Below are 12,269 nucleotides of genomic sequence, written 5' to 3' on the forward strand. Positions count from 1 at the left end.
AGCTATTTGATACTCAACGGTATCTCGCCAGAAAACATATTATAGCTCAAGTCGATGTAAACAAGAGAACTGCTATTGTGATCTCCGGCGGTAATTCCCCAAAAAACCTATTGCTTCAGATATATAACTGTCTGAGGGATTTGGCTTTTGCAATGTCTGACGTCAGGAGACTATTGAATTGGTTCATAGTGAGATCGATGATGGAGACGAACGGCAAACCCCATAGTCTGGAAATTCATTGAGATACAATTCATATAATCGTTTGGATTTCTCCGTGGAACATGTTTTACAACATTAGTAACATCTTAAAATTACCTTCTTACACATTTTTTGCAGAATCGGACCTGTCAAATAGTTATCAGATACATCGATGAAGTTGAAGTCTGCCAATAACCCAAGCTTCTAAGGAAGAGGACCCGTGAGTAAGAGGTTCACACGGTTCCTGAAGTCACCGAATTCCTCTGAGACCCCACCTGGTCCTCAAATGGGCTGATGATTCATCTAGTTTTAATAACTCTTTAAGAGACAACCCCCATTTTGCCTTATCTTATACCTAATAAACACTTCATATCTACAGATATTCCAACCTTCCATTTTGAGATTCAATGCGGATAGTTTTCTTTTATTTTTTTATAATGACATGAGCTATTGGTTCTCCCATGTGTTTTCCCTAATATAGATTCCCGGAGAGTTGTAGAGATGCGAGCCGCGTCAAAAATCTCAGCTCCAATAGGTCTCCTTTAAGATGATTAATTGAAGCGTCGAAGTAAGTGAGACCAGTAAGATTCTCGAATCCAGATGGGATTTGCAGAGATTTGAGAGTGAAAGATGGAAGATTTGCAGTTAGGGCTTACAGTTAGGGCTTTTGGATGAGGAGGGACGATGACATTGAAAGAGGGATTTCAATCTGATTTTAAGTGAAGGGTATTTCGGTCTCTTCACTTCATTTTGGGGGCATATTGGGTATAAAAAATGTGACCTCACCACATAACAGATTCAAATTCACGGTCACTAATGGATTGGACTCAAATGTAAGAATCTTTCATGTCACACCCCGTTCACACAGAACCAGACCGGTGACTGGGTTAACTCCGGTTAACCCAAACTTGCCAGGATCATCTGATACAGTACCCCACCACAGCATACCCACATCTAAGATAAGTGTTCAAAAGTTCAGCGGAACACTTAAATTACCTGTAAATATTCTCAATATACTTGATACCCAAATTATAGTATATAGCTAAGTACATGTGGGCCCGCAGGTATGATATTTACACAAAAAGAACAACAATTTACCTATCAAATACACAAAAAGGGGATCATCAAAAGAATCAAAAAGTAAAATATTATACAGTGTCATTACTATGGTCCCGCAGCACAGCCCTCGCACATGCAATCAGCACCGTGCTCATACTCCTCGGGGACCCACCAATCCTCAACAGGAAACTCGACAGTGGGGCCTGAATCCTGATCTTTAGGCGGGTGACTTGCAAAATCATCTAAAAGAGGTGCGCACGTGGGATGAGCTCACTAGCTCAGTAAGTGAAAAGAAAGACCACACAACAATCACATCCATATGCACTATATGCTATGCAATTCATTTTAAATCTTATCCACCTAAACAACATTACTAAGCCTTTGGTTATGTGCTACTTACAACCACAGTACGCGTATGCCTCGGGTACGAGCCACAAACTCCATCCCGCGATACGCCCATAGGGTTGTCGGAGAAGGCCCACCGTGAGTACTCAGAAAAGTAAAGCATGCCGACTACCGGCTCTCAACATAAAAGTAAAGGTGCTGACCCTAGCAATTTAAAAGCAGTACGATTGGCCCTCTTGAATATACCACTGAGGTTGCCAACTGTCCTAATGACCAGCCGGGTGTATGTCTAACCGCCACAGTGACCTGACAACCGCGACCACTGCTTCCCCCAAGTGATAACCCAACACCTTAACCCCTATTAGGAAGGGTCGTAGTACGGGGAAATGATAATCCTAAACCGTATGCTCCTATATGACAAAGTACGATTGCATAGTGCCACCGTATCCCATACCACGGGCCACCAATGCACTCGTTTCTAAGCCGACTGTGGCATCTAGTCTAATAATGCATCATGCACAGTAATCCAATCACTCATCACATAAGACATCAATCATTTAACATTGAGAATGTAAGGCACAACACACATATCATAAATCATTAATTTAGAATGCACAAGCTAATGCACACGAATGGCATACGAGGATGACTAATCTACACATAATTTGTATGATGACATGGTTAGTATACATACAATTTAATGGTGCAAAACAAGCCTTAAAATAAGGTCAAATGTCCTCTCCCCACTTACTTGTTGTGTACAAAAACTCACGCTCGGTACGAGTGAGATCCGGCGCGAGAAACGTAAGTTTCTAGTGAAACCTATCATTAGTAAATGAAGTTAGCATTTCACCACTTTGGGGTCAAAACTAACGAGATTTGATGTTTAAATTATGTTTAAAATCATAAAAGAGAGTTGCCCATCTGTTTTGGGCCCATTCGGGCTCAAAAATCATACTGGGGGGCCAACAGGTGGGCCAGACAGCCCACCTGTCATCGCCCACCGGTCTTCACAGGTGGGCCGAATAGCCCGCTGGTTGAACCGGCGGGCCCCCTTAGCCAGGCGGCTTCGCTTGTCGGTCTTTGCCCACCTGTGGGGGCGAAAATTTGCTTTCTTCCATGAAACGTTCCTCAACCTTGGGGATGGGGCTGTTCCAATCACATTTTCCACACATCTAAGGTCTTATAAGATGATTCTAACCTAGATCTAAGTTAGATTTAAGGATTGAAAAGCCATCTTACCTTCTTTACTCAAGAACTCTTCCAAAACCTCAAAATCACCTCTTAACTCAAGAAATCACCAATGCTTCTCAAATCTTGTAAACACTTCTTTAAACCTTCAAAATCAACACATAGACCATCTATTAAACCTTAGATTCATCATCTCAAGTGGGATTTACAAGATCTCAAGGAACTCTACCCTAATCAAGGGTTTCACTTGGGGTTTGGTGAAAATTTAAGAAGTATAGCCATCGCTCACCTCAAATCGTAGATCTCGTGTTGGGGATCACTTTTTCAGTGTCGGAATGAGAAGATCAAACCTCGGCGTCACTTAAAATCATTTCTTCCTCCTCTTTCTTTCCCTTTCTTCTTCTTCGTTCTCTTTTCTTCCTTTCTTTTCTCTCTCCTCTTTACTCTTCTCACCAACTCTTTAATGCATTAAATGAGAAAAGGAGAAACACAATAAGTACTATTTATACTTAGAGAATATCTAATAACCACATGGGTGGATCACTCAGGTGGGCCAGTTCGCCCGCCTGTGACCGCCCACCTGTTGGTCAAAACTTAGCCAAACAATTGAGATTTCGATGGAATTCGACTCTCGACATGTATCTCACTCTCGGTACGAGATATATAATACGTATACACTTTAGGATATAGCTACGTACCAGCATTCCCCGTACATGACCTTATGATATGTGTATGTACACGGCTTGGGTACACCCGTCTCCTCTGGCACTAACTCGGACTTGTCTGGCCAACCTGTGTTCAAAGTCACCCTTGCCATCATGGTCCATAAGGAACCCGCCTTAACCCTCTCTGGTTCGGGTCCTACATGGTTAAACCGGGTCAACCGTGTAATTAAACCAGGTTTTAAAAGTAGGGTATCACATTTCATGCTCCAGGGGAGGGGGCGTAATTCGCTCAAACCCTTGGCAAACTATAGGGGAGAGGGATGTAATTTTCCCAAAAAAATAAATTAACATTATGATACCAGTTATGGATCCAGATCGATCAAAACCAATACCAATCCATTCCAATTGATTGAAGCCAATCCTATCAGATTCCTCAAATCATGATAACCAAAATGTCATACGAATAAAACAAAGATTTGTCAAAAAGCTTTGTTTTTAACTCTTTTTTTTTTTTAAAATATGTGATCAAAAATTTGTTTTGATGTCAACTTTTCAATTGTTAATGCATTAAATTAATAACAACTAAACAAGCATAATAGGTCTCCTTATAAGAATAGAATACTTGTAACCAAGATCGCCCAAACTCTTTTGAGCAGTCCGTGACTGCCATGATCGTACCTCACCCATAACCCTATGTGCTCTTCTACTTTGTTGAACTATCGCCTTGACGTTGCCATGACGAAATAGCAACGATGGAAACCATCTGCTGCTGGTAGTGACAAAGAGAAAGAGATGTAGGTTTTTGACCCGCGGCTGCCAAGTAAGTGCACATTTAATACATGGTCGCTGAATAGGATGCATCAAGCCCAAGACCATGCGATCAGAATCTGCTACAGCCAGGGGCCCTCTTGGCCAAGCATGGTAAGGTAAGGTAAGGTGCGTTCATGCACGATCACATGCGACGATGCACGGTGATGCACAGAAACAAAAAAAATGGCTCTGATGCCAATAAAAAAAAGAGAAAGCAAATAGAGGAATAGGGATTACCTCATGTAGCTTTTCTCGCAGCAGAATGGATCCGCATGAATAGCAACGAAAGAAAGATTGCGGCGATCTCGCTAGGCGAAGTTCCACCCTCCAAATCCAAGGATTGCAATGGAGAATTGGAGATCCTTGGAGACACTCTCAATTGGGGGGGGGGGAGAGAGAGAGAGAGAAAGATTATCTCAAAAACTTAGCAATCTCTTATATATAGAGATTTGGCCAGTTAGGGATCCTAATCCTAGTGGGTATTTTATTACCCCAAGTGGGCGACCCACGAACAAACCGGGTCAAGACCCAGTCTGACTCAGTTCAATTTACATATCTGATAGATCTGATTGATTTGCATCAATTACCTCACATTGCACTCCTAATATATAGTTTTTGTGACTCCAATTAATAAAGCTTTATATCTTGCAAAATTGTTTGAGAAATATTCGTGTCATCCAATTATATGTCTTCTCCTTGCCATACTATTTTCTTTCTATTTTGAACATTTGATGGCTTTTTATGACTAGTTTCAGATAATCTGTTTGAGTTGTAGTTTTACTTTTATAGTTTGTTCAAAATGTTTGTTTTATGAACTTCATGTAATGGCAGATTAACAAACTATTGGACATTGCTCATGCTGTGGCTAGCATAAACACTAATGACTACAGTGCTTTGGAGTTTTTGGTTTGCCATCTAGAAGACCTGAAGTATGCGATTGAGGATAGGAAGGTGGATGCACTTATTGTTGAGACGTTTGGAAGGAGGATAGAGAAATTACTACAGTGAGTTTAGTTCTTTAACAAGATTCCATCATCAACTATTTCTGTCAGTCTAGAACAATCAAATATTATCATAGGATTCCCTTACAGTAGATTGTGTTCATTCATTGTCCCCTGATCAATTTTTATTTTCTTCAGTACGCACCTTTTTCTCTAAATTTAGATTCAGCTATGCCGTCTCTACAGGGAGAAATATGTACATCTTTGTGGACAGATAGATGATGAAAAAGCTGATTCATCAAGCATCATGCTTGATGAATACAATTCATGTGATGATGATGGTGTTCGTAGCTTGCGGGTGAACATCAACCAAAATTGTAAGGACCGGACGTCTATAGAAGATTTTGAAATAATAAAGCCAATCAGCCGAGGGGCGTTTGGACGAGTTTTCCTTGCAAGGAAAAGAGCAACTGGCGATTTATTTGCCATAAAGGCAAGAATCTTTACCTTGTTTAATGTTTGATTTTTGTGACCGGTAGTCAATATATTGTAATGTTTCTATTCCTTGAATTTTTTTACATCCAATATTGTTCTGTGGGAGTTATTCGTTTTTTGGGAGGTTAGCAAGATTTATTGAGATAATTCCATATAAGGAAATTCTTTGGACCTTTTCTGCTTCTTATTTCACCAATCTTATATACATATATATATATATATATTTCTCATCACTAATTGGTGGGAAAGTTAAATTATCCATATTTAAGTCTGACGGGAATCACTCCAAGAACATGAAGCACATGAAAGCATCATTTCTGCAAAGGAATATGGGTATTAATGGCATGACTCCATATGCTGTAGTATAGTAATCAGGTCTGCGTTGATTTATTGTGCAGCTTGAGGATCCAGAAAACAGAATTTGAGTTTGGTCAGAATTGTCTGAAATTTATGTTGGTGGGACAGCTGGATTCCTGGATTTTGATTGCAGGTTATGGACCAAAGGGTTGAAATTAATTGGGCTGATGGAGATTCAAGAAAGGGGAGAAGATCAGTTATGGTTGTATGAACATTTATTGGCAACCATCTTCTATAAAATCTGGAAAAATCAGAGAAGAAGGCACAGAAGCAGTAGTTGCAGATCTGAAGCCTCTTCCCTGTCATGTTTTTCATCTTTCATGTTGTGGTGTCATAAATGGTCAGAATATGTTGATCGTTGCCACTAAGTCTCTCTCTTTGCCCATTGATTTTCAGTGTTTGTTCTTGATATCATTATTTCTTTCTTTTTTTGGGTCAATTATTTTCATGGTTAGTAGGTTTTGTGGGGTTAATTTAGTCTTTCAATGAGTTTTAAAGTATTTCTTATGTAATCGGTATATCATTGTGCATGTTTGCAAATCTAAATCCTGGCCAAAGTTCATAGGGAATTCAAGGATAACCCAACCTAAGCTTTATTGTCTTTCCTATTCCACCTACGGTTGTAATCACTTTGTTCTATCTTGAGTATGTAATCTATCCAAGATTATTATATAAAGGAACCTTGGTTGTAGTGATTGATAATTCAATTCTATCGCACAGCCTTCTCCATCTTCTTCACTTCATAGATTCTGGTTTGATTTCTCTTTGCTTTGTAACATGGTATCAGAGCCATGAAGAAGAAGAAGAAATAGACTAACCTGTGTTTGATTACTGTTGCTGAAAAAAAAAAAAAATCTGGTTTCGTTTAGTCTACTGCTAGTGCTACCATTGTTTGCTGTTGCTGGTCGTTTGAGTTGTGTATGTTGGACAGAAACCCAAATCCTCCTTACTAGTCCCAAATTGCTTCTGATAGAAAGAAATTGCCTCCTCCTTTATGTGTGCAAGATCATCAATCAAAGTTCCATCCTCCCTTTTTATCTCCAGAACGTGATTGAAATTGTGCAGACAACTAATAGCTTTATGGGAAAAACTATTATTTTCATCCCTGATTGCAGCCACGTTGCTTTCAGAAAATTTCTTCCACATGTAAGGCTTACCTTCACTTGCATTTAGTTTTCCTTTCTTGCTGAACTAGATTCCATTCAGAGGATCAGAAGATAAATCCCCTTGGACACATTGAAGTTCAACTGAGCTTCTTTCATCATCTGAAACACATCCCCAAATTTTGACTTGTTGCAAACCCTGAACTCTTGTTTCAAAATTTTCAACCAAGCAGAGAACCTAGTCAAAGGACTAAGATTTTCCTGTACTGGATCATACCAACCTCTTTGCACCACCTCTTTGAAGTCGGAATTAGAACTCCATCTGTCCATGCATCAAAGAGTCGAAAAGCTTTTGGCCAAAGTTCCGATTCTCCATAGAGGATTTACTAGAAGACAACACAGTCCAATGTACAACAATTTTTTTAGTCAGCCTTTCCATTACTCCAACTATAGAGCTCTCCCTTCCATTTTCAATCCAGCAAATCAGCATCAAATAAACAATAATTAAATTCATCCACTGCATTCTGTGGATAGGAAACCCTCCAATCTTCTCCCTTTGATTCTTGACCACATTGAAATCCTAGAACTCACTGTCTGAGTCAGAGATGATCCTTTATTCTTCCCCATCAAGGCAATGCACAAAATCGTGTTAAGTAATTAGGATACCCTATAGAATGCAAGAGGGTGGCACTTCTATTTAGTTGAGTTGTAATTGGCTTTATCCAGTTGAAGTTGAGTTGTTTGTTCTACTTCTTTATTCTTGTGGTTGGTGCCCTTGAGTTCAAGTGCTAGTTGTAGCTTCCTCTAAACCTAGGTAAGTTGTATCTTACCTAGTTATCTCCAAGATGTTAAGTATTGGTATCGGGCATACCAGAAAGCTGTTTTAAGAGACGTGTTGGTGACGTATCTGAGATATGCCAGATACGCTTAACATATACTTTGATATGCATGGATATGCCAGTCTTGATGTATTGGCCGTATCGTTCCATATCATATCAATACTGGATACCACTACTTTCTGTTTAGTAGTGGGGCTTGCTGATTGTTGGACACCTCCTAGCTGTCCTCTGTTAGTCATATTAAGGCACCAAAGTATGGGTTCTGCCTTGTGACCATCATAGACAACTAAAGTATGTGTGTTGCTGACAGGTTCTGGATTTTCTTTTCTGACATGTTTGTTTCTTGCAAATGTCATTGATTGTTTTGCTGTAGCTTAACTTTCATTATTCAATTTTTTTCTTCCTATAAATATTGCTTCTGCTCAAAACTCTAAATTGTTATTTTATTTGAACAGCTAAACCTCTCACAGTGCATATTCTTATAAAACTGATTTTTTTTTTCTTTTAATACTTAAGGATCCACCATGGGCTAGTCCATACACATTTCACAGCTCTAACTGTCGATCAACTCCGGTGATCTTTCCATGGGAGAATAGAGTGAGGGAAACTTTGCATTGGCTAAGTTCATGAGCTGGAACTAAGGGAACTCAAACCTCTGACATCTGCCACATGAGCGGATTAAAGATTATCTACAAGCACTGTTGCGCTAACACACATCAATCAAATTACTGTGTATAGGCTTTGAAAAATAGATTCAATCTATTTATTGCCGATTCCATTGATATATAGCTCTTTGAGATCAAAGGCAGAATACTCCACCAAAATGGAGGACGCATCAGAGCATTCCCAAAGAAATTGCCTTTTGACAAGCAAGCAATGCCCACCTGCATGCATTGGCTCACTAAGTAAATACTTAGCCGGGGTCAAACCAAGAGAAAATTATTGATCAATTCCAATTCTTTCTTCTTTTTTTTTCTATTGATAATTTCCAATCGAGATGTATGGATCCATGGGTCTATTTTTTTCCTTTCCACTCCCGAATGAAGCTGTCATGATTGTTCAGAGTGTTGTGAAATCATGGTTATGAAAATTGAAGATTCATCAGTTTATAGTTCGTGATGTTGTCATTAGGAACTAAAATACCTCTCAACATTTTTACAGGTTCTAAAGAAGGCTGATATGATTCGTAAAAATGCAGTTGAAAGCATTTTGGCTGAGCGCAACATCCTAATATCAGTTCGCAATCCTTTTGTGGTGAGCAAGTGCTGCGATTTGAAGACTTTTAAGGTCCTGTAGGCAGAGAATTAGTTTTCTAACCTGCGTTCATAATTTAATGATGAACAGGTCCGTTTTTTCTACTCCTTCACATGCAGGGAAAACCTTTATCTTGTAATGGAGTACTTGAATGGGGGAGATCTTTATTCCCTGTTGAGAAATTTGGGTTGCTTGGATGAAGATATGGCACGTGTGTATATGGCAGAAGTTGTAAGAGCACGCCATTCCCACTCATTAATCTATTTTTTGTAATTTCTTGTCACCGTTGCAGGTTTGGCTTATATAATAAATGCTTAGATTAGATAAGTTGACGCATGCACTTTTACTGCTTTCAGGTCCTTGCATTGGAATATATGCATTCCTTGAACGTGATTCACAGAGACCTGAAGCCAGACAATTTATTGATTGCTCATGATGGTCACATCAAGGTCAATTCTGATTTAATTCTGTGCTGTGTATTTAATTCCACAGTTCTTTATATTTTACTGGAGATAATTCTGACAAAATAGGAAGATATGTGGTGATATTCCATTTTATATTGTTGGAAGCATTTTCTTTTCCTGAAAAACTGCATATGTGAAAGGAGGACTGCAGGAATTTGCATTGAGATAAGTCCAGAGAAAGGTTCGAAATTTCATTTGGTTTGGGTGTTTCTGAGGGTTTAGAAACACTGAAATACCGAAATTTTGGTGAGATTTCGCCGAGATGGTGTATTTTTTTTTTTCGGTTGACTGTTTTGGTGGTCAAACGGACATATTTTGACCTGAAACTTTGTGGGTAGCTTATTTTAAGGTGAATAAACATGCTTAGAACATAGAAGTGCAAAAATATTAGAACATGACATTGTTTTAGAGTTGCACCTTTGTTTGGCAGCCACCATCGTACTATTTTGGAAATTTTACCAACACGTATTTATGTACTATATAAAAAAAAAATGGTTTTGGAGAAAGAACTTTACCTTTCCTAAGCTTTGAATATGTAGATCTTCTTGTAGGTGTCTAATGGAAGTCAAAATGTATGATGATATGGCTAATTAAGGCTTGTTGGAGTGTTTTTCCTTCAAAATATGCAAATGGAACCGAAACCACCGAGACAGGCGAGAAAGAGTAGAAATTTCGGCGAGATACCGAAATTTCGACTTTGTCTCAACTAAATGTTGTATTTATAAGGCATAGAATGTATCGTTTTGCCGAGATACCGAAACGATACCGAAATATGGTACACATTGATTCGTGCCTTATTTCGTTTCAAAAAAAAAAAAAAACCGAAATATTGAAATTTCGCCACGAGATTTCGAACTATGGTCCAGAGGCATTTGACTGCACTTTTGGCTTATTCATCTGTCATCAGTTCAACCATACTTAACATCTATGATTAATTTTGCATAATTGGTCTGGTTACTGGTGACATCCATGTGTATTTGATTATTTATGGTGAAAGAAGAGAAACTAGTGCTTTAGAAGGAAATATATCAAAAGACATTGATTGAACTTTGTTTTATTCAGTTTTTGTACTCATATTTAACATCTTATATGGCTTTTTTCATCTAGTTTAATCTAAGGTGGATGAAGATTTCAGTGTGCACAATAGAAAAGGAGTAGTAAACCGATGACCGTGATAAGGATAATGAGACCGACAATGTTTATCAAACAAACATGATTGACATTGAAATACATGGGAACTGGAAACAAAAGAAAATAAATGGGATAACTGTTTTTTCATAACAAAAAAGAGGGATGTCCCAAATAGAAATACTAAAGTATCACAGCATCAACAATACTACGCCCAACAACAAATAATTTGCTTCTTTCAAAAAGGTGGCTTGAGATTAAGAAGGTAGAGCCAGCCCACTCTTCTCACGTCCACTACCAATAATCATCTTCATCACCAAATCTTGAAATAGACAATGAGAAGGAAAGAAAGTAACACAACAATTCAAATACTTGGTTAAATGACTCACTGAAAGAAGTTTTGTATCAAAATTTGGGACATGGAGAACATAATCGAGGGATATAGAGGAAGGTCCGTAAGTAAAGGAATAAAGGGTAGAGGCTGAAGTACTTGACTAAATGAGGGAAGATGTAGATATGGGAGAAGAGCTGTCCAATTGTGTCATAACCCATCAGAAGGGTGCAATAACATCATGTGTGAGGGAATGCTGTCCACATGTGGTCTAGAAGCATGCCCGATGTGCTCAGTGGCAGCCATCACAGTGTGAGCCGTCGCTCCCTCTTTGTTTACCACCTCTTATGCCACTAAGTGTCTGTCTGAGGGGATGCCCATGAGGATCCCAACAAGTCTATTTAGTATGCCGGGATTTACCAAAATGTTCATACTTGAGTCTTTGTCATCCCCATGGCTCAGACCTTGGCCTCATCCTCCACCATGCCAACTTCATTGTGGTGCGGATGCTAGGGCAGATCTCTCAAGGGATGGTGTTGTTCATAGCCATATATCTTGTTTCTTCATTTTGCAAATAACCAAGCACCTCATGCAGAGATGGAAGAGGGGCTTTATCAAAATTTGCACCTGAATTGGCTTATATTCTGGATTTATCCCACCAAGGAGGATCAAGACCCGCTCCTTCTCAAAGGATCTGTAAACCTTGACTTCATCTTCAACATTGGACAGATGGAGATCTCGGTAGTGGTCATACTCTTCTGAAAATAACAATAACAGTATTATAGTATTCATAGATAAACATATCCCCCTACTTCATTGTGATAATCTATCAAAGGAGTCAATAAGCATTGGTGGAATCACCAACACAGTCAAATGTTTTGGCTACACTATCCCAATATCCTTGGCGGTATCCCTCCACATAAATCTCCTTCCAATTTCAAATTTCATGGATAATATTAATCCCCCCACATAAATCTCCTTCCAAATTCAAATTTCATGGAGAATATTAACCAAGGCATAACTGTTGAATTTTTCATCTCCCATCTCTAATATGCTGGATCACTAAAGAGTGGAGCACGGATGCACCGG

The 12,269-nt window shown here is 39.0% G+C and overlaps 1 protein-coding gene across 1 annotated transcript in view; it reads left to right on the forward strand.

Moving 5' to 3' along the window:
• Positions 1-12,269, forward strand: part of LOC122074237 (probable serine/threonine protein kinase IRE) — a gene marked incomplete at its 5' end in the record, with an annotated part of 57,133 nt that overhangs the window by 18,424 nt on the left and 26,440 nt on the right. The window contains 5 exons of the mRNA XM_042639085.1: positions 5,100-5,272; positions 5,456-5,702; positions 9,165-9,257; positions 9,348-9,488; positions 9,614-9,706. Of these exons, the coding sequence (XP_042495019.1) occupies positions 5,100-5,272; positions 5,456-5,702; positions 9,165-9,257; positions 9,348-9,488; positions 9,614-9,706 (747 nt within the window). The remainder of the gene's footprint in view (positions 1-5,099; positions 5,273-5,455; positions 5,703-9,164; positions 9,258-9,347; positions 9,489-9,613; positions 9,707-12,269) is intronic.

The sequence above is a fragment of the Macadamia integrifolia genome, chromosome 3 (genome assembly GCF_013358625.1).
Source record: "Macadamia integrifolia cultivar HAES 741 chromosome 3, SCU_Mint_v3, whole genome shotgun sequence".
In the NCBI taxonomy this organism is placed as follows: domain Eukaryota; kingdom Viridiplantae; phylum Streptophyta; class Magnoliopsida; order Proteales; family Proteaceae; genus Macadamia; species Macadamia integrifolia.